The sequence below is a fragment of the Calonectris borealis genome, chromosome 15 (genome assembly GCF_964195595.1).
Source record: "Calonectris borealis chromosome 15, bCalBor7.hap1.2, whole genome shotgun sequence".
NCBI classification, from domain to species: Eukaryota; Metazoa; Chordata; class Aves; order Procellariiformes; family Procellariidae; genus Calonectris; species Calonectris borealis.
Window position 1 is genome coordinate 20,253,594 of NC_134326.1, and position 27,097 is coordinate 20,280,690.

The 27,097-nt window shown below is 39.0% G+C and overlaps 1 protein-coding gene across 1 annotated transcript; it reads left to right on the forward strand.

Moving 5' to 3' along the window:
- Window positions 1-45: 45 nt before the first annotated feature.
- On the forward strand, window positions 46-26,559 carry SEC24A (SEC24 homolog A, COPII component). Its single transcript, XM_075164582.1, has 23 exons — window positions 46-221; window positions 5,621-6,142; window positions 8,446-8,613; window positions 10,297-10,374; window positions 10,709-10,875; window positions 11,483-11,655; window positions 12,691-12,793; window positions 13,634-13,760; window positions 14,117-14,226; window positions 14,623-14,735; window positions 15,398-15,516; window positions 16,152-16,207; window positions 16,543-16,749; window positions 17,062-17,182; window positions 17,779-17,937; window positions 18,483-18,656; window positions 19,068-19,178; window positions 19,575-19,750; window positions 21,251-21,388; window positions 22,070-22,174; window positions 22,313-22,405; window positions 22,965-23,068; window positions 23,478-26,559. Exons 1-23 carry the CDS (start codon window positions 149-151, stop codon window positions 23,590-23,592), a joined length of 3,312 nt encoding a protein of 1,103 aa, XP_075020683.1. The 5' UTR covers window positions 46-148; the 3' UTR covers window positions 23,593-26,559.
- The last annotated feature ends 538 nt before the right edge of the window (window positions 26,560-27,097 follow it).

A 27,097-nucleotide genomic window follows, 5' to 3' on the forward strand; every position in this document is an offset into this window, starting at 1 on the left:
TCCCGGAAGTGCCACGTGTACGCAGTGCGCCTGCGCGCGCCGCCCGGTAGTTCCGGTGCGGGGCCGTCCCTCCCCTCCTCCCCCGAGCTGGGCCGGGCGCCGCCAGACGGGCGGCACCGCCGAGCCGAGCCGAGCCGAGTCCGCCGCCATGGCCCAGCCCGCCAGGCCCCCCGCCGGCTACCCCAGCCAGAACGGCGCCGGCCAGCAGCCCTACAGCAACGGTGAGCGCGGCGCCGGGCCGCCTCGGTGGCAGTGGAGGGCCGCGGGGCCCGGCCGCGGGCAGGGGGCCTGGCGGGGGGCGGCTCCCGCCCCGCGGCGCTTCCCCGGCCCTGGGCCGCCCTGCGCCCGTTCTCCCCGGTGCTGCGGGGGCAGCGGGGCAGGCCTCGGGCCGCGGCGCGGGGGAGGGGGCCGGTGCCCGCGGGGAGGAGGTGTGACGGGAGCGGGGGAGCCGGCGGCCGCTCCCGGTGCGTTAGCTATCCGGCTCGCTGAGTTACAGCCCGTAGGAGCGGGCGGGGTCGGCGGCAGCCGCCCCGGGGACAGGTCTGTGCCCGGCTGCCGCGGCGCCCTCACCGCATCCCTTAGCCCCGGCGTCCCGGGAGGGAGCGCGGCTGAATTCGGAGAAAAAAAAAAAAAAGGGGTAGCGGTGAGTGACTCCTGTCACCCCCCGCGGGAGCGTCACCCGGCCGGGGCCAGGACGCGGGTGCGGGTGGGAGCGGTGGCTGGGGGCGGCTGGCTCCCTGGCTGGGAAATAAAAGGTCCTGGGTGGGAGCCGTGGGGAGCCGCCGGCGGGAGCGCGTCCCCCCGCAGGCGTCACGGGGGAACACGCAGAGCTGTTTACCAGGCAAAATAAATTTTCATTCCAATCTTTTTTCATGACAAAAATATCCTCGAGTATATTTTTCTGTGTGTCTTGGCTTATAAATTGACAGAAGCGCCTTTCAGAAAACCTGTGTTTACGCTCCCTGGGTAAAAGGTTCGGCGTGAGCCGCCCCGGACGTTCCTGTACCCCTGTCCCTGATGCGGTCTGAGCCTCTGACCCTTTGAACGGAGCTGTACATGTGGCACCGTGGCTGTCGCTGGCGGGGGGGGGACCCGGCTGAGCGCAGGCTGCAGCGCAATGGGATTTGTTTTATCTTGTCATTTGTGAGAAACCGATATTATCTTGTTCCGTGTGCTACAATCTGGGAAAGTCTTGATGACTTTCTTCCCTTCAAAATACATCTTTTCTTCAGGACGAGATATTGAAGGTGAAACTGAACAACTTACTAGCCAGCCTTTTAAGCTAGGAAGAAGGAAATAAAAGACAAAGACTTGTCTCTGTATGTTTTCTTTGCATGTGTGGAAATCTGTGCTGTTGGAAGTATTTCCTGATTTCACATATACAGACAGCATCCTCTATACTTGGTTCCTTAATTATACATGTCTGTGTTTCAGTAGTTGTGCTGCATCATAAGCAATTCAGTTATAATGAGATCTTTTGATTTTTCTGCTTTATGCATGAGTAATTAAATGGTTTGACTTGTCTTCCCCCTCCTCCTTCACAGCATGCTTATTACTTTTCTCAAAGTCATCAGCAAAATGACATTTTACAAACAACTGTATAGTTGCTTATAGGGTCAAGAAAGTGGGAAGCGTATGAATACAGTCTGAAGAGTGTGCCTCTATTCTGGAGAGCTTACAGTCTAAGAGAATGTACAAAGAGAACGTTAGCTAATGGAGTAATCGAGTGGGATGATTTACAGACTGGCATCACTTTTTGTTTGCCGATTTCCCTGTAGTTGGATTAAGCACATAATGGAAGTTCTGGAGAGGCAGTCAGAGGAGGAGGAATTTCAGGCTACCCGGCTGTCAGGTGTATGAAAAATAAAGAACTGAAATTCCGAGTTACGCAAATACAAGGTAATAAAATTAACATACCGTTGTTACGGTATGTTAGAGATAAGGTTTGGGTTGCTGGCCTTTGAAATTAGATTTTTCAAGCGTGGCCTGTTCTTAGCGTTGTTTAAAATATACCTTGATGTTTACAGTAAAAGTAAAGCTTTTAAAAGGTCTAGAGCATACTGAGAGTACTGTTGTGATACTTGCAGTGGGCTATGAGGAAAGAAAGCTGTCAACAGAATGATAAATTGTCATATAGCTGTCAGCTCTTCCTCTCAACTTGTTGCTTGCTTTACTGTTTGCAGGTAACTCCCGAGCTCGCGTGTCCATCAAAGACAGTAAATTGTCACAGCAGCACCATGTGCTGACTGGGAGATTGTTTAGCACGGAGCATCGAGTTGCTTAGCAACAACCTTCCTCTACTTCATTTGTGTTTTTCTTTTCACAGGACCAGTATTCTGTATTCATTGAACTGCAGGTTACTAATTTGCTTTCCAGTTAATAGATCTGAAGCGCAAACAAGGAGAAACAATTCTTTTGGAACTGTTTTCTCTCCTTGTGTGATACCTTATCATGGCACTTTGAGGTCATGAGATGCTTTAGAAGCTGTTGGGTTTGGTCAGCTCTCCGTGTGCTTGGAGGCCGGTGGGTCAAAGTCAGCTGGAGTGGGCACTGGTGGTGACCCATCCCGTGGCAGTTTGGTTGGGATGCAGCTTTTCAGTGTGTTTATCCTTGCATCTCTCTGGAGGTTGGAAAGGTTGCGGCTCGTGAAGGCGATGTACTAAATAATGGGTTTGGAGTAGGTGATGCTGAAATTCTGTATGGCAGAAAATACGACTTCAATCCTAACCTCCCGCACTAATATTTTGACCCCTCGTTTTATAAAACCATCAGGCCACCTTTCATATATATTCTGGTGCCATTCCTAATCCCTTAGAAATGTTAAATGACCTTGTGTTCCTGTAGAGGTGTCTTTCGCTGTTAAGTAGGTGGCCTTTCTTGTATTACTAACCTATTTCTGCTCTGAGTGTTGGTGGTTTTGCTGCCGTGCAGGTGGTCTAGCTCTTCAGTCTACGCTGAATTCCTTTTTAGTTCCTGGCTTCACAGAACAGTGCAGGAAACCAGCAGCAGTGTTTGGGGAAAGCTGGAGAGCCTATATGCTCTCTGACAGGCCTCAGTAAAGAGGTCAGGTCAAGACAGGTACCTGGCAGCAGCAAAGTCACAAGTTCTGAGAAGTCTTTATGGACTGTGAAGCCCGTTGGAAAGGGTTTGCACCCCTCAGTGCTGTTGCTTTAGTTTTGTTGGCAGCTTTACGCAGGCTTGTCTTGAAAACATGAAAACCGTGCGTAAGCTATCAAGGCTTTTCGTTGTGCTTCTGACTTGAAAAATAAAACTCTGGAACATTGTGCTGTGGTGAATTTGATTTTTAAAGCAAAGTGCCATAGAAAATATCAGGTCGGTCAGTTTTGGGTTTCACCTCACTTCCATTGCATTATCCTCAAACTTACCCCTCAAGCAAGGAAAACAGTGCGGAAGAGAGCAATCCAAGTACCCTGATTCCTGCCTGGGCTACAGAGTCATGCTCGAAGGTGAATAATCAAGTTATGAAATTAATTTGTACTTGTTCTGTATTTTTTGTATGGCTTATAGTAATGTTGTTATATCAGTGTACATGGTGATGCAGTCAGGAGGCCTGGCATCACATAAGAATTCTTCATTGTTCTTAGAGTTAGCAAGTTTAATTTACAATGGATTTTGTAAATTGATTGTTGAAAACCCATCTGATACACTGGAGGGTAATTTCTAAGGTGAGTCATAATTGTTAGCATTTTCATGTTTGCAAGCTTTTTGTTTAGACACCATTGATTTTAGAGAATTATTAATTACTGAGATTTATGAGCAGCATTGTAAGGACAGTAGGATATAACTGGATTTCCTAACTGAACGATAAGTAGCATATTGAGATTAATGGGTGGAGAATTATATGGTATGTACTTTTTATGCACAAATAACAGAGGCAGTGAGGATGAGGTCACTGGCACTGTAGTACTGCCTTGGCTATGTAGTTAGCGTGGATCTGTACAATATTCAGTGAAGTAACCGCTGTCTGTGAACTGCAGCCTAAGGCTTTCTAGGGAATGGGGAGCTGAGTGACCGGTGCAGTATTTTTCTAACTAAGTATTTCAGTGTATTCTGTGTTTAGCTTAATTTATTGTCAGAAATGCCCAAGTTCAAAGGTATTTTAACTTGGAAATGCGAACTTCCTCACCTTTTGAAATTTAACTAGAATGCTTCAATAGGAAACCAGCCGTCTTTGTTTTAATGTTAAATGAAATTCTGTGATTTCATTCTGGTGGCTGCTGTTTCCAGTACTTGTATGGTAAATATATACGCACTCTCCAAGCTAATCTCTCTGGCATGTTTTTGAAAATTTAGGTGGTTTCTGGTCTGGAAAAATAAGTGCTTTTGTTTATCTAGGTTCAAAAAAATTGTCCAAATCTTAACTAAGTCTGGAAATCTGGAAAATAGTACAGGGTTGCAAAGAATAGAATCTTAACTCTAAATCATGAAGAGGATCTTTTCTGCTTTCAGATGTTTACCTGTGTATGTGGAATGTCTCCAGTATTTAAACTGTGTGTTTAGGGACATGGGGGGAGCCACAATGCAACTGGCTAAAATAAATCATACAACATTGGAAAGCATTTTAGTAATTTTTAAAGAGTCGTGTCTGACTGTGGCATGCATTTCCTACTGTATTCTGCTCAGAAGGATTTCACTTGCAAATTTATAGTCTCCCTTCAGAATGTCCATTTTGTGGCAATGATATGAATAACCTGTAATAGTAACTTTCTTGATGGAGCTCTTATCGCCCTGGAAATCTCCAGTATTCTGTCTCTTTGTGTTCCAGTGTAAAGCAGAAATCTGATGGCGCTCTTGCCAGCGTTGTTTACCGTTTGGAGAGTTACTAACCTTTTTCCGTTTTTTTTTTTTTTTTCTTCAAGTGACTAAAACTTAGTTCAGCTATACCAACCAACAAATACATAAAAAGCACCATTAAGCTCTCAAGTTTTATCTTCCTGATTGGTGAATCATTTTATGATAAAATTACCCTTCGTTGCATGTTCATGACCAGTTGGCTGCTCACATGAGCGGTATGTGTATGAATAGTTCTCTTACTAAAATTAACTGCAGAAACTTTCATAGATTAACTCTGCCACTTGAGAAATAGCATGGTGACCTACGCTGAAACTGGCTGTTCGTGTCTTTGCCGTAAGCTAAAGTTTAAGTTGGTGTCAATCATCAAGTGAAACTGAGTTATTACGTAATGGATGCTTCCGCTTTCGGTCTGTCGCTTGTACTGCTGCCAGCTGTGTGGGAGAGCGCTCCTCTTTGGTCGGCTTGCTTTTGGGTGTTTCTGAAGATAGAAATAGGATCGTGTGTGAATTTCAGTCCAGGAGGATGGATTGCGCTCAGGCACTGGAATGCTTAGTGGTTGCGAGGGTACTGTAAAAAAAACACAAACCAAAACAAAGATCTAAGTGTTGATAGCAAAAGACTACCAAATTCATGTCCCCTGCAGCAGTACTTCTGTCTCTTACACCTGATTGTTTAAAAATAAAAAAAATAATGGCTTGGAGACTAATGAAATCCTAAGGAAAGAGATTCCCAGCAACATCTCTTATTTTCAGAAGTGATACACAACACTGACTTTCTAAAGGGTTTATTGTTTTTTTTCTTCCAGGTCCTGTTCAAAATCAGCTGATGCATTCATCAGATGGCCAGGGATATAGCCCTTCGGTTCCAGGATCGTATTCGCATCAGACGCCGGCGAAGGTTCCTCCCCATCAGTCTTCTGGACAGTATCACTATAGTGGCTCTCAGAATGTTTCTCAATTAAACAATTATCAAGGACCTGGGCAGACTCTCAATAGACCGCCAGTGGCACCTTTCTCCGGGTCACCAGTACAACAGACAGGTCCTGTTCCGCAAGTGCTGCTGCCTGCATTGCAAAACTCGGCTGCTATATCATCTGCCGGTAGCTTTCCTCCTGGAGCTAGCCCACCAGTGCTTTCAAACTGGCAGTACAGCCAGACTCCTGTGAGTCAGCCAGTTGGGTCTCAAACTAGCCATTTGGCTCGTGTGACGGGGACAGGGTCAGCTCAGCCACCGTCGTCATTATCAGGAAATACAAATCCTCCAGGAAGTTACCAATATGCTGCTTCTCCGGGTGGTCCTCCGCTTCAGAACAGCTATATGAAGCCAGGTAACCATAAGTTTTTGGTATTTTGCCAATGCCTATTTCTCAGCATCCTTTTTAAAAAAAAGAATATAGAATGTACTCTGCAGTGGCATTTTGCTTGTGGAACGCGGTTGTCAAATCAGATACTTTGAGAAAATGCACGTTACAGATACTGGGTTGGTTTCTTTGGATTAGAAATGGAAGTTCTGTGCGCAGGCATTTCAGGTGGCTGAAGCAGGTAACTCCTGAACGGTGTCTTGTTGTTTTGGGAAGCTGTTTCTGTGACCTTCACCATTCCTTGGGGTGGCTGTTGGAGCATTGGCATGCTTCAGTCAAGTGGGGACTTCGGGACTTCACAGTTGAAAACTGTAGTCCTGTTTAGTGAGTGTGGTCTTTCGCAGTTTAAAACTTGTTAGCCTTTCTGTTAATCACTTGATACAGGTAGTTCTCAGGATGGCCTCAGTCAGGTTGATGCAAATAACTTGGGCACAGTGCGGAAAGAAAACTGAAAAGCATTCTGTGCCATTGAAATAGAGGCCAGTTGAATGGAAAGCGTCCTTCCTCCAAACTTGTAATTTTCACTATCTAATAATAATAGTCAGTCTTTAGAAAGTGCTCTGAAATCATGAGACACAAGGAATTACCACTTCTGTTTCTGCTGCTTGCGTGCTGGTATATGGAGTGGCGAAAAGCTTTTCTAATGCTAAATAGCTCTCTTATATAACTTGTGATTATTATGGAAACAAAGTTAATACTCAAGTTTCTCTTTGCCAAACTGCTGTTTGTTGTTATAGAGGCTTTCCGAACCATCTTTCTGAGCATGCTAATAGGAGTTACATACAGAAATATTTTAAATGTTAAAGCAAATATTTTTTTCTTGTGAAATGCTTTTAGACTCATTAGAGATTTTTCTTGATGCTAGTTTTTTGTTACATGCCTGACTAATTTTGTTATGGTATTCAAACTGTCTTAAGCTCACAGAATTTATGAAACTATTTCTGGCAGTTTATTGGAATAAACAATTAGTACTTTGAAATTAGTGAGGAAAATGATGAGAAATTTTGGAAAGTGGCATATGAATTAAGAGTGAGTGTCTGGAATAGGAGAATTCTTGTATCCATTCAACAGCGAATCCTCCTGAGCAATGTCCCTGGTAGTTTTTTGTAGAACAATGGTCGCTTATTTTAAAATGAATTTAGCTCATTTTGCTGATCACGCTCATTCTTAGAACAAAGGTCTGCCAGCTCCCTGCCTGCATGGCCAACTTTGGACACCTCTTAGACACAGAATCTCGTCGAAGTTTGGTGATAGCGTTGCCTGTATATAGCAATTATTAATTAGCTTTGCAGTATCAAACGCTAAGTGAACAAACAGATAACTTCACTGGATGTGATTTTTTTCTTTTCTTCCTTTTTTTCTTTCCCTCCTCCCTTAAATGTGACCATACTGAGCAGGCTCATGAAGTTGCATATTTTGTGTAGTGGGGAATTTATCAGTATACTTTTGTGTATGGCTTACAGGCTTCCATACTGTGTTCAGACCTGGTGATACCGGACAATTTGGCCTTATCTTTTGAGAGGCTAACTTTTATATTAAAACACATTGGTGTCTACCTAGAGTTGAAGGGCAGTTATACTGGCCTCTGGAACAAAGGGGTAGAAGTGCTCTTAGGATTTGGCATTATTTGAAGGGAAGAAAAGTAATTGGGTTTCTAAATGTCTTGGCTTGAGAAAGTCCTAGAATTTTAAAATAGAAGCAATTAAAAACTTTCCTGTGACTTTTAACATGGAGGGTTAGGAGAGCAAAACACCTCACGCTCACACAGCAAGTTTATTCAAACTGCACATTGCTGATGCTTTCCCAAGTGAAGTCTTTTTCCCAAGTAATTTTAGTAGCTATAGAATCTGTACATTGCTGTTTTGCATCAGATTATTGAAGTGGAAGATGAGCATCGTGTCAGAAGGAATCTGTTTAGACTCTTACTAGTTCATTATTCTCTGATATGAGGCTGTACTATAACTTTATATGAAGTCCAGACTTAGTAATTGAAGTTGGGATGCTTTCTGTATCTCTTGAAATTCTTACCAATAATAGCAACAAAAAGCTGAAAGAGATAGTGGATAATAGCTACAGAAACTCAGTATGAGAAGAGCATGACAGAAACAATCTGAAGTTGTGAAACCTACACGCCTGTTGGGATTTGTGTGTCTCGTGCGCTCATTTGAATAAGAGGAATATTTAGAATTCAGTCTGTGTGTTTTTGTAACAAAACTTTTGTGACTTTTTCAGCTGGCTTAAATTCGTCCTAAAAATTAATCTCTTTACAGGATCTGCACCTCCACCAGTGACTCAGCCTTTAACTCCACTCCACCCTCCTGCAAGGCCACCTTTAGGACCTCCGCCAGTTGGTGGTCCACCTTTAATTAGGCCATCAACACTGATAGCAGGACCACCTAGTACACAGTCTCTGCTAAATTCAGCTGCAAATCAAGAAGGTAAGAAATAATTTGCTCTTTTTGTTGAATTTGAACGTTACAACTGCTCTAATATGCAACCTTTAAAGTCAAGTACACTGTTCTATTAGACACTCGAGTAGTAAAATTGATACTAATACAGCATAATTTTATCTGAGAGGAGCAGGTAAGGACCTGGAAGGAAATAAAATATTTCTTGTTGACAGTTGTTAATAAAATAGAAATAATTAACACTTCAAAATAGATTTCTAAGTGCTGTTTAACATGTCCCTGTCTCCAATAGTTGCCATCTCTTTTTTTATTTTTAGTGTTCTAAAATGATATTGAAATTCTGATTTCTCTGCATCTTTGACTGCTGTGGAGAACATAATCTGTGTATAACTTCCTGTATTGTTTTATTCTGCAGGGAAAGCTAAAATGTGAACCCTGCAATTCCTTGCCAGTTTACATAGCTGTACTTTACTCTTCCCTTCTGTGTAAAATCACTGAAATGCATATCTTGGATTTGTTCATTTTCTGAAGGTTGTTAGTAGAGGCTGTTAAGCGTCAGCTGTTGAAGACAGATATGTGACTTTCTCTGTCTCCTGTGGGCCCTGCACAAATATGCCATTGTTTAAGAACTCATCAAGGCTCTGTATCACACAGACCTGCAGTTGTATTGCATGTAGTGCCTATGCTAGATGGGGCCATGTGGTAGCTGGCAGTTTTATTTTTACATACATAGTTTGTTCTGTCAAAACTGTTGGTGCCTTGCATGTTCAGATTGACAGTTTCTTGTATGTGGTAGCTGTGTAAGTACAAGAATAGTATATTCAGATTTAGCTTAGTTTTGAACATATGAAATGCATTAGAAACTGCTTTTGCTTAGAAAGTCTTTTCTTCATAATGAAGAGAAACATTTTCAGGGCCCTGGAGAGATAGAAGTGTTTAGTCTGTGAAGTAGGTTGACTGCTGCATACTAACAAGATTCAGCATGTAATGTAAGTTCCTTTCATTGGGTCATCTTTGAAGATTTTAATGATAATAAAAAGTAAATTGAGTACCTACTTCTCCTTAGCAATAGATAATTGGTTTTGTATATTTAGACATAGTTAGCTTACAAAAAGCTGTCCTTTGGCAGCACTCTCTCCATTTCAACGTTTTTCTTATCTCAGCTGGAATTTATATCTTGACTGGTATGTGACCATATCAGAACTGTTGGTGTTTGGTGAACAGTACTGGACTAAGTGTGTAAGTGAAGGGAATTCGGTGTTTCTGTGAATTATCAGTGGAAAAAGTTCTTTAAGGAACTCAGTACCTTAATTCCAAGCTACTTTGAAAACTGCAGCTAGCCTACAGACACTTTCTCGGATGAGGAGGAAGTGTCCCCTGACACTTACTGCATATTAGCTTGGAAGTTATGACGAATACCTAATCTAAATTAATCTTAAAAGATCATTCAACCCAAAGTGTAGAGACTTTTGTTTTCCTTGAAAAAAGATTGGAGGTTTTATGAATGTCTTTTGTTGAGGTCATGTCAGCAGGGGAGTTGTGTGTGAGAAAGAGGCTAAGATGTATATTTAATTCAGTTTCATCCTGGGCAGAAACAAAGTAGATCTAAGCTATGCTAATCTTCATCCAGCCAGTAGGATTTCTTTGCAGTTACCTTATTACAACTTCTTAGTAACTTGTGAAAATTTTTACTGGGACTGTCTTCCTTAATAGGCGACGCTACATCTGCTGCCAGTGATGGGTCTGTGGTCCAAAATAGCTATGATGCAATAGAAGGTGGTGGCCTCATGGGTAAGGCTTTGGAATTAAAAATGTTCACTATTATGTAACTTTTTTTAAGAGTCTGGGAAAGATAGAAGTTTAGGCACTTATGTACAAACATATATACTTGGTTCAATGTCTGTCTTGAAAATAAATATGAAATTTGAAGCATTGACAATTAGCATTTCTTTGCCTGTAAGTATGGTAAGGCAGTTAAGAGCACTTTGCAAAATTGACAGCAGTTGTCAGTTGTTTACGCTTAGAAACTAAACAACAACAAAAAGCCCTCCTGCTGTATTAATGCATTAAGCAAGTTGCAGTTCTTCAGCAATTAATTTTAAGTATTTGTCTGCTCTGCCTCTAGCAACTCCACATCCTTCTCCAGCACCTCCAAATCTTAAGATGAATAGAAGTGTTGGGTATTCTTACCCTACCTTACCTCCAGGCTACCAAAATACTTCTCCACCCGGAGCACCAGGAATGCAGGCATCTGCTTTGCAATATCCAGATGGATCAAAACATTTCCACCAGGTAAAGATTGTCTGGTTTTTATCTCAGTACTACCCATGGTGCGCGTGGGTAAAGAAAAGTGACGATTGGTGTGTGTTGTGCATCTGTGGGGTGCTGCTTCTGTAGTTGACTGTTTGATGCACCATTTGTTCAAGGTGATAGATGTAGCCTGAAATTAATGCTTTTGCTGACGCCTTGGTACCAGTTTGGAAGAGCTATGTGCCAGCTCTTGCTGAAGTGTTCTATCCTCAAATCTGTTCAGAATATTTCTCTTAAAACTTTCAGCTGCTTTTGGCATGTTTTTCTTCCCTCGGGTTGCTATTGTTAGATGAAGTATTTGGTTTTTTCCCTGAACTTTCAAAGCGAACTGACCAACCCTTTTACCAGCTAAGCCTCTGTATTTCAAGAGCTTCGTAGCAAATGTATGCTAATTTTTACCTCTATTATGTTACATGCCTAAGTCCAAGTTTATGTAACAAGTAGTTTTTCTAAATATATCCTTGTAATACAATGGCAGTTAATACACAAACAAAAAAAAAATGAAAGGGAAATATGTTTGCTTTTTAAATGAACTGTGGCTTTCATCCAAATAATTGGTGTTAATTTCTGAAATTTTATTTGACTCTAGCCTGCCCTGGGCACTAATCACTTAACTGCATCTATGGGTAGCCTGAGTCTACAGCAAGAAGGATTAAGACCTGTGAATCTTCTTCAAGAAAGAAATATTCTTCCTATGACCCTATTGAAGGCTCCTGTCCCTAACTTGCATGAAGACATCCAGAAACTCAACTGTAATCCTGAGTAAGATTATCCATTTGCTATAACCCATCCAAAAAATAGAAGTATACATTCCTACTTGTAAACATAACTCTTCACAAAATATTTCCTTAATTTTGTGAGTAGAAAACATCGAAACCAGGCTTCACTGTGTTACGATAAAGGCGGTAGGTGGTTTAAATGTTGAAGTGAGGAAAATAATCTCTGTAGAAAGTATGAGGAAAAATACGTTGCTTGCGAGGTGGCTTATAGACAGGTATAATACAAAAACTTTACAGTGTAGTTGGCAATGAGTATGACAGAAAAGATAAAATAGGAGTTAACTCACTTGAGTGAGATACACCAAAAAGATTGTGAATGCAGAAACATGAGTAACCTCTGTATTGGAAGTAACCATTTAAAACAATGGAGTAAATGGAATGTCAAACAAGGGGCTGGCAGTTGGTTATTCAAGTAATCTCTCTGAGGAGACCAACCAAACTGTGTAAAACTGGGTACTCCTGCTTTGGAAGCCTTCTATGATAGATAAAGGAAATAATAGCATCTTTGTGAAGTTGTTCATACCAACAAGCTGGGCTGGATTTGCAGAAGTACTGTGCATATCTGCACTTTGGAAACCACCGAGTTCTGAAGTGTCTAGAAATGACTGTGGAGTTATTTATATTTTTGTGTAGTTTTAAGACAACCTTTTAAACTTTGCTGGTTCAGATTTGTATATAAGGCCACCTCAAAATGGCATTCCAAAATAACACTTAGTGTATAAAGATTTGGTGCAACTTTGAACATTGTTAGGCTTAGCTTTGACTTGAGTGACTAAAATGACACTCAGTTGCCTGTAAAGAGCATGTGTATAAAATAATGTAAGAACTCAAAGTATGTACTGTGGGTCAAGCTCAGACTAAAACAGAACGATTTGACAGAGTTGGAGAAGAGCCTTTACCTGGAAACAGAAATTCACCATCAGCAGCTCTAGAAAAATATAAAGGATGCTCTGTACTACTGAAATCATCATTTTATTATCTGAAAGCCTCTGAAAATAACCCTTTGTCTTCCATGTAGGTTGTTCCGCTGTACCCTGACTAACATTCCTCAAACTCAGGCCTTATTGAATAAAGCCAAACTTCCTTTGGGGCTCCTGCTTCATCCTTTCAAAGACTTATCGGTATGACAAATATTCAAAACTTTAAATGCTGAAATATCAACAATGCCTTTATTAAAGTCCAGAGCTGGACCGTGAATTATAAAAGGTCACGTATGTTGCCTAATCTTGGCCCAGAAAAATTACCCTGGTAACTGGTATTTCCCTGTTCCATACAGATCATTGTAATTTTTCTGAATTTTTTCTCCTTACCATTTTTAAACTTTCAAGCCTCACTTCTTAATCAAAAAAACCTCCCAAACCACAAAAAATAAGAAGCTTAGAGGCAGCACAGCACTCAGACTGTGACAGAAGGCAACACATCTGAATTCCAGTATTGCTTAGATAGCTTTATCTTGTCACATATCAGTTGTAGTTATTGATTTCCTATATCAAACGTATTACTAATTCTATACTTAATTAAGAATAACAAAGTTAAAGGGGTTTGGATATCCTCAGGTAGCTAGGAGACTTTGTGAATTTAGCAGTGCCTCTTTTAAACATTTTTATTTTTCACAATTTAAGTAACTTTTCAAAGACGTGGGGTTTTTTTCTGATTTTTTTATCTGTATTGGGTGTAGGACTTGATCTTAAACCTTGATCTTTAAACCATCAGTGTAAAATTCAAGACTTTAGAGGCTTGAAAGGGGAACCTATGCAGTCAAAAAGGTTAGAGCTCAGTTCCGACCAGTTGTGTTATTAAGGAATTGTAGGGGTGCTGTGAGGATGCAGAAATACTTCTTCCTTCAACAACAGGTATGCTTTGACTAGCTAACCAGGAAGCACAGTGTAGATAATGCTGTTATCGTAGATGAATAGCAGTAATGTGGTGATGCTTTAAAACAGGAAGCTTTTCTTTTCCAGCAATTGCCAGTGGTGACTTCAAGTACTATTGTGAGATGCCGTTCATGCCGGACATATATTAACCCTTTTGTCAGCTTTCTAGACCAAAGGAGATGGAAATGTAATTTGTGCTATAGAGTGAATGATGGTAGGTTTTAAATGTGCTTATTGCTTTAAACTGTTACGGTTAACCTTTCCCACCTTGGCCTTTGAGACTGTAATATTGTTGGCCATATCAGAACTAGGGTTCATCATCAGTCATGCTGGGGCTGTGAGACATGAGAAATGTTTCCCATGGGCAAAGACAGTGGTGTCACTAATGGAGCCCTGTGAGCCTGACATGGTCTCCCAAGGTACCCTAGCAGGTGACAAAGTAGCTGCCCTGCCTAGTAAGTTCTCCAAGAAGCGTTGCCCAACACGCACAAAAGAGTTGATGTATTTGTTTTAAAACACAGCACAGCTAATACTAGTGTCAAGTAATAATATATAAATTTATCTGCATAGTTCCTGAAGAATTCATGTATAATCCTGTGACGAGAGTTTATGGAGAACCTCATAAAAGACCTGAAGTCCAGAATGCTACTATTGAGTTTATGGCTCCCTCAGAATACATGGTAAGGCTTTATTTACTTTTAGTTACTCTCTCCCTTTGTTTTATTTCCAGAGGGAGGTCAGAAAAAGACTTGTTATAGAGGATGCTTTCCAGCTCAGTAGAACAGTTGCTGCCTCAAGGAGTGTATCTGAGAACTCTTGGGAAGAACTTGAGATAGTTCTTCATTTCTAAACATTCATGATGTCAAAGTTCTTCTGTATTTAGAATATGTAGGTGTTTGTAGGTCTTCTGGAAGAAAACTATAATTCTAGAATTACCCAATAAGAGACAGATGCGTTCAGAAGTATTAGCTACCATCTGTGTGCTGTTTTAATAGAGTTTAAACTTGCAGTGGAATGAATAAACCCAAACTAATAAATGTCATTTTGAAAATTAAAGTCATCTTTTCTTTGCTCAGCTACGTCCACCTCAACCACCTGTGTACCTCTTTGTGTTTGATGTCTCTCATAATGCAGTAGAGACAGGATACTTGAATACAGTCTGCCAGACCTTGTTAGACAATCTTGACTTGTAAGTACCTTTTTCTTAGAATCTCCTATTTTCGCTCCTCTTATGAAATTTGTGATAGACATCAACATGCCAGTACTTCCTGTCTAGAACAGAAATTTCCTAGCGCTGGCTAGCAATGGCCAATGTTGTATTAAAATGTAGCATAAAGCTGTAGTCTTTTTCCCATCACAGGTGCACCGGTATAAAAGGTAATTTTGAGGCTTGTTTCTTAGTCTAGCTCTTTCCTATCTGCTTCACCAATCCCAAAAAGGAATAAGCATCATGTTTGTGATGTCTTTTGAACTGTTTTTTTTAAACGCTGAAATTTAGGTAAGTATTTGCTGAAAGGAATGCATACATCTAATAACCTTTTCATAAAATACATGCTGTTTGAACTTATATAAATGCTGCTTGGTATCTTGCAGCTTGTTTCTTCCTTTTCTTCCATTTCTTATTATCCTGTTAAAAAATTTCTTGAGTGTCTGCTAGGTGACTCTACTATGAACTCCTTTTTTGGTTTTTCTTTTTTTTCTCCAAAATGACTTAGTCAAGCTGATGCAGTGTAGCTGTTAAGCTAACTACTTGGTAACAACCTTGGACAGGTGCAGTGGATGTTTAAAAAAAAAAAGAAGCCTGCAGAAGTGAAATTTCATCTTGCTGAACACCATATGTCTCATTTTTAGGCTTCCTGGGAACACTAGAACAAAAATAGGCTTCATAACGTTTGACAGCACAATCCATTTCTACAGTCTTCAGGAAGGTCTCTCTCAGCCTCAGATGCTTATAGTTTCAGATATTGAAGGTATGCAGAAATAAATTCTGTGGTTAGTATCTATTAATGACTGCTGGTTTTCAGCCTTTTTAAAAAAAAAATCTGGTGGGAGTTTCTAGATCAGATCTTTAGTCTCTCTAGTAATGGCTTTAGAAGTAGCATATGTCTGTGTTCGTTCATGAAGCCCCTGATGTCTGAGCAACGCTGTGGCTGTTCACAACTTAAAACATGAAGACAGCCTTCCTAACTTCTAGTTTAATTTGTACAATTCTCTAGATTTCTCTCATGATCCCAAATTACTGATGCTTGCTAAATTGCTATAGATTCTGCGGTGAGTGATGCTTAGTGCTTCTGCCTTTAGTTTCAAGTCACCTTTCACTGTATGTTATAGGGCAGGGCAGAATGAACACTAGAAAACCTTCACTATGCGTTTTTACTTAATAGTCTTGATTATCATTCAGTCCTGTCAATTGCTGCTCTAACATGGCATTCTAGCCACAGGTATGCTTATGAGGAAAAAAAGAAACCCACATAATTATGTTTGAATGGGTTTGCACACTGATACTGTGTTCTTTTTTCAATAGGTGTAATGGTTGGCAAATACAATTGGGGGAAGCTTGATGTGTTTTTAAAAAATAACTTAAATACCTTTTTTTTCCTTCCAGATGTATTTATACCAATGCCAGAAAACTTATTAGTAAATTTAAATGAAAATAAAGAGGTAAGAACTACCTTAAATAACGAATTTATTTAGGGTAGTAAATTCACATAGTTTGGGATATGCTTGATAATTTCTGGATTCCTTAATACTCTTTAAAACCTACAGTTTAAATGCCAAGTTTGAGGTGGAAAAAAGAGGTCTTTTAATTTATCTATGTGACTGTAAACTTTTGCCAACCTGAAACAAGACAGTACTTGACTTCTGCTAGGGCTTTTTCTTTACTACCTTAATATTAGAAGCATTAATCCATGTTTATGTATGTTCAGCAATCACCTCTATGAAGAATAAAACTCCGAAGACTCCTAGTCTTAATACTTTTGTTTTCTCAATTGTAGCTAATTCAAGATCTGTTGAGGACCTTGCCACAGATGTTTACCAAGTCCCTGGAAACTCAGAGTGCTCTGGGGCCTGCATTACAGGCTGCCTTTAAACTGATGTCCCCCACTGGAGGTAGAATCTCTGTCTTCCAGACACAGCTTCCGTCTGTGGGAATGGGAGCACTAAAGTCACGAGAAGAGCCAAACCAAAGAGCAACCGCAAAGGTTAGAAAAGCAAAAAGGTTGAGAGAACTGACTACCCTGTTCTGTATATGTAGGTGGTTCTGGAATTGCCTGTTTTGGGTTAATTTTGTGGTTCTCTTGTTGAACTAACCTTCCTTTGTTAAAGTTGTGGAAAGAACAAAAAAAAACCCCAAGCACTATAAACACAGATTAATGATCTGAATTTTTTTTTTTTAAGATATCATTGTAATCAGTGATGGAGAATCAATTATTAGTGTCCCTGAAAAGAGGCAATAAATTTGTTAATCTGTTTGAATTTCCTTTGTATTTTGTAATACTCCTTTGTATTAACAGGACATACATCTGACACCATCGACTGATTTTTACAAGAAGTTAGCCTTGGACTGCTCAGGGCAACAGGTTGCAGTGGATTTATTTCTTCTTAGTGGACAATATTCTGACTTGGCTTCTCTAGGTAAGTCGTATTAAGCTGTTTTGGGGCGTGTAACTCTTGTACTTTTGGCAAATACATAGAATCTACATTAACATTTAGTATATGAACCTGATTTGAATGAATCTAGTGTGTCAAGATGCAAATTCATCCTTGATGAGCAGTGACAGTGAATAGAATGTAATCTTTCAGTCTTTCCTGATTTAACCTAGCTGTTTTCATATTCTCCCTTAGTGAGTCAGGATTCTTGTGATCCTGGTATAAGTGCCTGAAATACTTTCCTTCTTCTGTGCCTTTTAACCATCAGTGTAAACATCTTTAGAGTAAGCTTCATTAGCATTTTAATTCTTTTTTCTCCATTTAACCAAACTTTCAAGTGACAAAGTACTTGTGATTTCAGGCCAATGGAAAATTATTTCACGCCTGAAACTACGTACGTACTTGAACATATAGTTGTGTTACCTCTGTCTCTGTATGCAGGTCTACAACTGTGTAACAGAGCTATTTGCAGGTGTGAACAGTTTAATGATTAAAGGGAATATTGCATTCAGCTGGTATATATTTAAAGACCACAGCAGCAACTGTCTGCACTCTGCCAATGTATGTTGGTTTTGTTTCAGGTTGTATATCAAGGTATTCTGCAGGTAGTGTCTATTACTACCAGTCTTACCACCATAAACACAACCCTGTCCAGGTGGAGAAATTGCAAAAGGAACTGAAACGATATTTAACTAGAAAGATTGGGTTTGAGGCTGTCATGAGGATAAGATGCACCAAAGGTTTGAACACAGTTTAGTGGTTGGTTGTTTTTTTTTTTTTGGCGGGGGGAGGGAGGGGAAGCGGGTGTTTGCTGTTACTTGGGAATGTTTTGATTGGTATTTTGGCTGTTACGTAAGCTTAAATGCTTAAAAGACAAAGATTAGAAAAGTAAAATTCAGTACTAGGAATCAGACCATTTATTAAAGACTGTATTTGCAGTGTCTTTACTGGCATCCAAGTTCCATTTTACAATGGTTAAAACTGGAAATTTTGTTGGACTGCTATTTCAACAAGGTACTGTTTTTATAGTCTAGAGAATTACTACTATTCTGCATTGATTTGACTTCCAAATTCCTGCTTTCTGGCAGGTTTTGTGAATTCTATGGATTAGTTGTCTGTTTAGGATATTTACCTTTCTTGAAGATACTTTATTTCATTAAGAAGGATCTTAACATTCTGATACAGAGCCATCTAAAGTGATGGCAGATGTGTAAATGCTGCCTGTACTTCACAACTATAAAAATAAAGTTCAATGTATTGATTCAGTACAATGCTTATCCTGTAGGTCTTTCCATTCATACTTTCCATGGGAACTTCTTCGTACGATCTACAGACTTGTTGTCATTACCCAACGTAAACCCAGATGCGGGATATGCTGTGCAAATGTCAGTAGAAGAGAGTCTTACTGATATGCAAGTTGTTTCTTTTCAGTCAGCTCTCCTGTACACATCCAGCAAAGGTAAGATATACAGGTAGCGTTAGCTGCATTAACAGTACAGTATTCAGATGAGTCTTTTTGTGTCCATTTATCAGCTGCAATTCAGTTGCAGTAACTTACACAAACTATTTTATCTAATATCAAGATCACAGCTGTGACGTGTTACTGCATGTTGTTGATGTTATTGTTTCTTCCAGACCAAGAAGTTTCTTGGGAAACTTAGTTCTGGTCTGAAAATAGGTAGACTTAACCCAGAAGCTGAGAACTAACTGTTTTTAAAAGCTACTGGAAATGGCCTGATTCACCACTTTTATGATAAATTAGATTAAATCTTAATTTTCTTTTTTCGCTATTGAGTAAACAGTGGCATTTTTTGTATTGTTTCATAAAACAAAAGTTATGTTTGGAGACTACAGTTTTCTTTTCTTACAGGTGAAAGACGAATTCGTGTCCACACTATGTGCTTACCTGTTGTAACAACACTGAGTGATGTCTACCTAGGGGCAGATGTACAAGCCATCACTGGGCTGCTAGCCAATATGGGTAAGCATGATAAGAGCTTGTTTGGATATGTATGGATGATATCCCTAAAGCTCTGAGCAGTAATCCTCTGGGAAGTAACCTCAGAAGGAAAGATTCTCTCATTCTAAGAGTGCTTTCTAAGTTGCAAACCGAAGAGGGTTTTTTTTTTAATGCTTGGCTTAAGTAGACTATCAGTATAGTTGTATGTAGTCACCTGGACTTAGTCATAGTCTGCTGCATCATCATGGGTCCCTGGCTTTTTTTCTGAATCACTTGTCTTCACTTTCTCTACAGTGTAGTAAAAGCTTATTAAGATGCATGGAAGTATATATTAAAATGAGAAAAGTTAACATATGTGACTGTATTTCTATCAAGGGAGGAAAAGCCTCTTATTTGAGCTTTGTACTCTCTTTTTAGCTGTGGACCGATCAGTTTCTGCTACCTTGAGTGATGCTCGGGATGCCTTGGTCAATGCAGTGATAGATTCTTTATCTGCTTACCGTTCATCAGTCCTAAGCATTCAACAACCTGGTCTCATGGCTCCCCACTCACTACGGCTCTTTCCACTTTATGTACTGGCACTCTTAAAACAGGTAAGAGTTAAAAGGAAGCTGTACAAGAGGATGATTGTCTGTTTGGCATGTAAACCTGAAGTAAAAGGACATTTCTTTGATGTACACAATACCATCTATTTTCTCTTTCAGTATTTTTGTAGACTCAAAATTGAGAAGTTGCTTGATTTAGATTGTTTAATAAAACCAGCCTTCCTGCAGTTTGCCATTAGAGTACTGAGATATTTTACAGATTTTGAAAACAGTCCTTCTTGCACAGATAAAATTCTCTCAAGATAACAATTCCATTTCTCTGCACCCCAGAATTTGATGACTTGAAAGGTCAATGTAGAACATATTTGTTTCTCAGGCCTGGGTAGATAACATATGATTTTAGAGGTGGTGAATGTGTGGTTTTTATCTTGGAGTCTGTTATGTTACGAAAAATGGAAGGATTTGGAGAATTTTATGGAGCAAATGTATCAGGATAATAATGGATGGGCCTTCTGCTCTTGCATGCAGAGGAGAGCAACAGGGGATAGAGAAGATGTTTAAAGATGTTTATCACGGAGAATGATCTAGTTGAGAAGCAGGAGTTTAGAAGTGTGTATAAAAACAAAAGTGTAAGTGGTATAAGCAAGGGAGCAAGAAAATATTAAAGACACTGACTCGTCTAGAGAATGTGGAAGGGCACTGGTAGAGTGTTTTTTCAAGAATCTAATTTTTGTGCATTTTTGGAAATGTAGATCCACACAGCAGTTCAGTGTGGATTAAGAGAGCTAGCTGGCTGGCAAAGAGGTAGTTGGCTGGCTGTTCTTGCAAAAGGTTTAAACCATTTCACAATATTTGCTCAATGTAAGTATTTTTTGATTGGATTTCTCTGAACTTATACTAGAAATCATTTTAAGTGTTGGACAAGCTGCCTTTCTGTTCTAGAGAGAATGTTCTGATTCATACCTCTTGACAAGGAATTAACCAGCATGTTGCTATTAGCATGTTCACACTGACATTTGAGCTTTTTCATGTAGAAGACTGTATAACTCTTTGACTCACTCAAGTGGGAGGAGCGAGCCCTTGTTTCAGTTATAGCTGGGGTTTTTTTGTCCCAACAAGCCAGGACTATATTGTAAATCCAGAATTACCTAAGATTCTATACATTGAAGCCAAATGTAAACTGCCCTGGTATTTATTCTTTTAAATTCCGTCAAGTAGCATTTTTGAGGTGTATGTTAGAAGAGATATATTTCAAGATGCTTTCATCTCAGCTGTAGTGCTCACTAGAAAGGATTGATGGTGCAAGGTCATGGGAAGTTCTAGAACCCATAAATGGGAATAAGGAGAATTGTATGATTTGTATGTGAAACACTGAAAAGAACTATGGAAAAGTAAAATAGCAGTGGTAAAGTACCGTATTTTGAGAAAATAGTTATGGCTCAACTCTAAGACTTTTAAGTAAGTTAGAAATAAACGATAGGTGGTGTGCTAAATTCAGCTTATCTCACTTTGCTTTCATGGTCAAATTAAATGCTTGGTTTTTTGCAGAAAGCATTTCAAACTGGGACGAACGCACGTTTAGATGAACGCATTTTTACCATGTGTCAAGTGAAAAACCAGCCCCTTGTTTACCTCATGCTTATGACACATCCCAGTCTGTACAGAGTTGATAATCTCACAGATGAGGTGAGTATTTGCATTGCTACATGGTCTGTTTGTCTGGTCCCAAAGATTTGTGTGATGTGAAAATAAATTTGTGTTAAAAATCTCACAAGTTTTCCACATTAAAGCTGTGTAGCTAAAATGTACTGTTTCGTATTTTCCTATTTGTTGCATTTACCCATTTGTTATTTGGGATTGGACTGATGAATTCTGGAGAGAAGCTGTGTTCTGGCTATGGATGGATGAGGAAGGTTTTTTCTAACTTCACTTTTTGCCTTGTGTTGTTATTTTGCACAATAAATCACATGTACTTAAAGGCAGTATAACATATGTTTTAACTTTTTGTCCCACTGTAGCTTCCTTCATTTTAAAATGTCAGAGTAGTTCTGTGAACAGTGAGAGAATGTTTATGAGCCTGAATAATTTTAGAAATCACATCTTTTGTACATAACAAATCTGATATTCCAGTTCTAGAACTAATTAACTAAGATTAAGTTGATGAAGTATCGCTCTCTCTGAATAAAACATTAAGAGATTTATTAGTAAATTATGCACTTGAAGTATGACTTGAACTGATCTGAGGAAAAGGGTCCAGCTTCAATGTTCAGTGTAATATGTCCTATTCTTATTTAACCTTCTGTACTTGTGCCTGTTTCAATGCATCAAGATGTGAACCGCTGCTTTTCTTTCTGCTTTTTCCTTTAGGGAGCTCTTAATGTAAATGATAGAACTATACCTCAGCCACCCATTCTCCAGCTGTCAGTGGAGAAGTTGAGTAGGGATGGTGCTTACCTTATGGATGCTGGCTCTGTAAGTTGTGTGGTGGTGGTGACTTTAAAAAGTATCTAAATTTACTGGATGCATCCTTTCTGAGAACTCAAAATATGTAGAGACTGCTGAGGTGTGGTTTTGCATTGGATTATGTTGTTATTGCTGGGTATCTTTCAGGTAATGTTTCTGTGGATTGGGAAGAACTGTGGGCAGAGCTTTATCAGCCAAGTCCTTGGAGTTCCAAATCATGGCTCAATACCACAGAATATGGTACGTGCTTGCTTTGCTGTACACCAGTCATACACTGCTGCCAGCATATTATTTTCACGAGAACCTAAAATACCACTATTCAAATATTAGCCCTCTAGTTGTTATTCACTATAAATCCAGATTCAGGGAAAGAAATAATTTCTATTACCTCTCTTGGAGTTTCTCCAGGCTAAAACTTTCTATATCTTCCCATGAAAGCACAGTAAGGAGAGACTGGCAATGATTAAGTTTCTTAGAACTGTGGGAGCAGACTGAGAATACTTGAGAATAGTAAGGAATAGTGGGTTAGTGGGAAATCCTTTGGCTTCTGCAATAAAACGGGTATCGATCACAGCTCAGTCATCACTGTTCTGATAGCCAATTGCTTATACCAGTTTAGTGCACTTGACTGTTTCAAGCCCTTTCAAAGGAGACTAGACTAAAACTACACATCACAAAGCATATCTATCTGGGTTTCCTTTATACCCGATCAGGATAGAGTTGGGCTATTAAGTGTTCCTTTTACTGTTTTTTTCTGAAAAATATCATGTATGTATTAATGATACCCTTTGCCTCTTAGACACATCTCCCAGAACTTGAAACTGCAGAATCCATCAGAACAATAGCTTTCATTTCTTGGCTGAGAGAACAGAGACCTTTCTTTCCTATCCTATATATAATAAAGTAAGTGGTTTTTAACAGTCTTTGTGCTTCTTTAGGGACCTCTTAACAATACATATTTGGATATCATATACTGAACTTTCCTAATGGAAGTTTTAACAGTGGTGCATGCTGTGCCTAATGGATTTGACAACAGATATGACTTGTTATGAGTTGTCTCCAATTAGAATTTCCACAGACTAAAAAAGACTAAATGTCACAGAACAATCTTTACTTAATGGCAGATAAATGAAGTAAATGCTGGTAAGTGCACTTGTTGGGATTAATCACAAGGGCTACCTGAGATCCTCTTTTCATAGTCCTTAAGTTCTTGATATATCTTGCCACTTGACCTGTAACTTTATTAATGCATTGCACTGTAGATCTTGGCGAATATTTATTTCACTCAAACACTTATATTTTCATTTTTAAGGGACGACAGTCCATTGAAATCAAGTTTTCTGCAAAATATGATTGAAGACAGAACAGAATCAGCCTTATCATACTATGAATTCCTCCTTCATATACAGCAGCAAGTGAATAAATGAAACACTTAGCCTTTGGCTCACTTCTTTAAGGAACGATTTTGCAGTAAAGAACGATTGTGCTTGTAATACCTTCATTAAATCTGTGGCCTGAGGCAGTTGATGAGAAGTTCTCACTGTGATTTCAACAAACTAAAGCAAATAAAGGACCACATCTGAGAATCAAATGTGCAACTACATAATATTGTACCTTAAAAAAAAAAATCAAACTATTGGAACTGGTTGAGCACCTTTAATTTGCTGCAAATCATGTTTTTACTGTAAGTAGTTGCAGCATGAAGTACATTTACAAAGGCAATACTGAAAAGGTGAAATACATTTTGTAAAATAAAGAGTTCTTTGTTGTTCAAAATGTATATTTCTGTAACTCTCTGCATTTTTTTTTTTTGCTGCTAGATATAAAACCTCACAATACTGAATCATGATTTGCAGGGAAATTCTTTCTAAGTGCATCCAGTGATTACAGACAGAGCATCTCAATGTTCAACTTAATGCTTAAAGTAGCAATGAAACAACTGTTCATTGTGAAACGAACAAATACTTTATGAAGTGTAGAATCCAGTGCTTGGATTGGATTATGGCTAATAGGACTAAAGGTAAGCTTAACCCGGACAAGATGGCTGAATTTGTTAAAGCTTTTAATAAGTCAGTATTCTAATTAAAAAATAGAGTGGGGAGGAGCGGGCCCTATGTGAGACACATTTTCAAAAGTCAGTGGCTGAATCAGCAGCAAAAGTAGACTTAGAAAGTGGCAAGCTTTGTTTTTCTTCAGTAAAAGGAATAGTTATAATTTCAGTTTGTGAATGGTGTAGGACAGGAAGGGCAAGGAAGGTTATCTCAGATTTTTTGGTTTACGTTTAGTAGACTTTTGGCTCTTGTTTACATTAACTGAATGTTAGGCCCCTAAAATCTGGTGTGTTTCTGAAGTGAGTTTGTGTGATGGCACTTCAAACCTAATGTTTTGAGGCAACATTGAATATTCTGATGTTAAAATTGGAAAAGAAATTATTTTTCCAAAGACAAAAATATTGTATTGCATTTGAAGATTTGTTTATGGTTTGAGACATGCTTGAAGTTTTCAAAAAATTTTTTTTTACTGCAGCTGTGTAATGAGCCTAGGTCCAAAGCCAGTGTGCACCAAATAAAAGCTTTAAATATACTCTCAGATCCCTGCCAGAGCTACAGATGGAAGTTGACATTGGACTTGAAGTGAAAATTTATATACAAAAATATTTAAATCATTTTATAAAAGTGTATTGATAATTGTTCTGTTTTGGAGATTAAGCTATCATTGATAGCTACCAACATAAAGAGTATTTAAGTTACTGTATCCATGCCTGTGGAAGTGTTTCATATGGGAAAAATCTTGGTTTGCTTTTTTGTTTAATAGTGGTAAACTTAAAGGTCTTGCAACACCTACTTCCTGGGGCAAGTAACTTCAACAGGTAAAACACACGTGGTCAAACATGTACTGTGATTAGGTTAGTTAACTTACGTTGTATGATACAAATGTCAAAGGACATCATAGGGTAATCATTTGCTGCCATTTCAGGCTGTAGCTGCACGTGATTGTCAGGAGTTGCCTTACTTAAGGGGAGAAGTTTCTTTGCGGAAATTGTTCTTGTCGCTTGAGCACAAGAAGCTAAAGTTCAGAACAATGTCTAAAATAGCATGAAAATACTATTATAGAACCAATTTAAGCTTCCCTGTCTGCTGTCTCCATAGCAAACAGAAGTATATTTACTTGAACAGCTTTTCAGAGAATTGCACAGTTTCCAGTCATAGTGAAGAGGTTTTTTAAGTTTTGACAGTCTGATGTTTTTCTGGGGGAAAAGGGTCTCTTAATTTAAATCATAAATGGAAGCTATGCACTTGCATAGGTTATGACTTAAAACTTGTGTTTTGGATATATTATCACTCAGATGTTGAACATCCTTGCATCTAACAGCCTAAAGTCTGTTTCTTACTATGACTGTATTTTGCTACTATATCCCTTATTTTTTTTAAAAAGCATAAATGTTGGAGATGGCTTCATTGATTACGTACACCAGACTAATGGCTAAAGATGTCAGTCTTTGTGGCAATTAACAACTTTGAATTAAAGTCCCTAAGTTTTACAGAGCAAAACATTATAAACAAGAATCAGATGAACCCTCTTGGAGTTCTCTTCACTTTGGAAGAAAGTCTGTACTGAACTTCGTTAGTTTATTCCTCGCAGTGGGAAAGGCCTGCTGGTTTACCTTGTATTGCTGTAAGGGCAATACAGGACAGATGAACACACAAACTACCTATGATGTGTCATTTTTACCTACAATTGAAAAATGAGATCACTGAAGATGAACTGCAAAAATAGGCAAGAGTGGCTCTGGTACTTAGATCTCAGCACGATAACTCTACCACTGCAAATGTACTCTATTTTTCTAGTTGAAGACTTTTTTTAAAAACTATTTCTGTATTTGACACATTAGTGTTCAGCCAACATTGTTACCATCCATTTTACTTTGCTTTCATTATCGTTTTTAATTTAATATATTTGAGTCTAAGTCCACATAGACTGTGTTGCAATAACTAAAATGATTAACTTTTCTTTTATTTAGAATTAATTTCTTAACAGAATTTAATCAAAGATGCAGAATGGCTGTTAAATAAGGGACCATTAAATGTGATTTTAAGGTTCTGTTTACTATTATGGATGTAATCCTTACAGTAAATTTAATTTTGTAAAGTAGTGTATAATATTGTAATATTAAATCTTTGTTTTCTGAACTCAAACATTTGATCTTCAGTATGAAGTTATAAATCTTCCCCCTTCTGAATTTGAGACAGGATTTACTTGTCCTCCTTTTTACAGTTTGTAATTTTCACTGTTTTATTCCTGTAAAAAGTCATTTGTAACACATGCAAATGCTTATTTTATCTGTGCTAATTTATCAAATTTGGCTACTCAATAAAATTAATTGAAAGAACTCATGCAAGTCCATCAGCCCTTTCTTATAAATAACAATAGAATAACGTATTTGATCAATCAAGATAAGTACCATGTACCAACAAGTGATAAATTCTACTTTCAGCCAAAACATTATTTAGGTGATACAAACTGAGAGGGAATTTGAGAAAATTAGTTCCAGTTGACTCACTTTTCTTCTGTCACTGGCATTTCTGTCCCTCCAGAGCATCTCTGTCAGTCAGCGTTGTTACTCAGTCCTACCTGGGGGTTTGTTCTTCCAGTAAGCCCGCAGGGGTGCTGTACCCCACCGTGCGGGACCCTGCCATCTGGCTGGAAGCTGGTCTCAGGAGCCAGCTGACATTGATGGTTGGAATTTAGCCTTCAGCAGTGTTCCCAAGATAGTGATCTCTTTTATTGTAGGTAATCCCGTATCTCCATTTAACATCCTATTTTTTCAACACCTTTTTGTAAAAATCATTCCATCTTACGCCTGCCAATTTTTTTATAAGCTGTCATCACTGCTGCTTCTGGTTCATCGTATATAAGTTAATGCATGAGCTT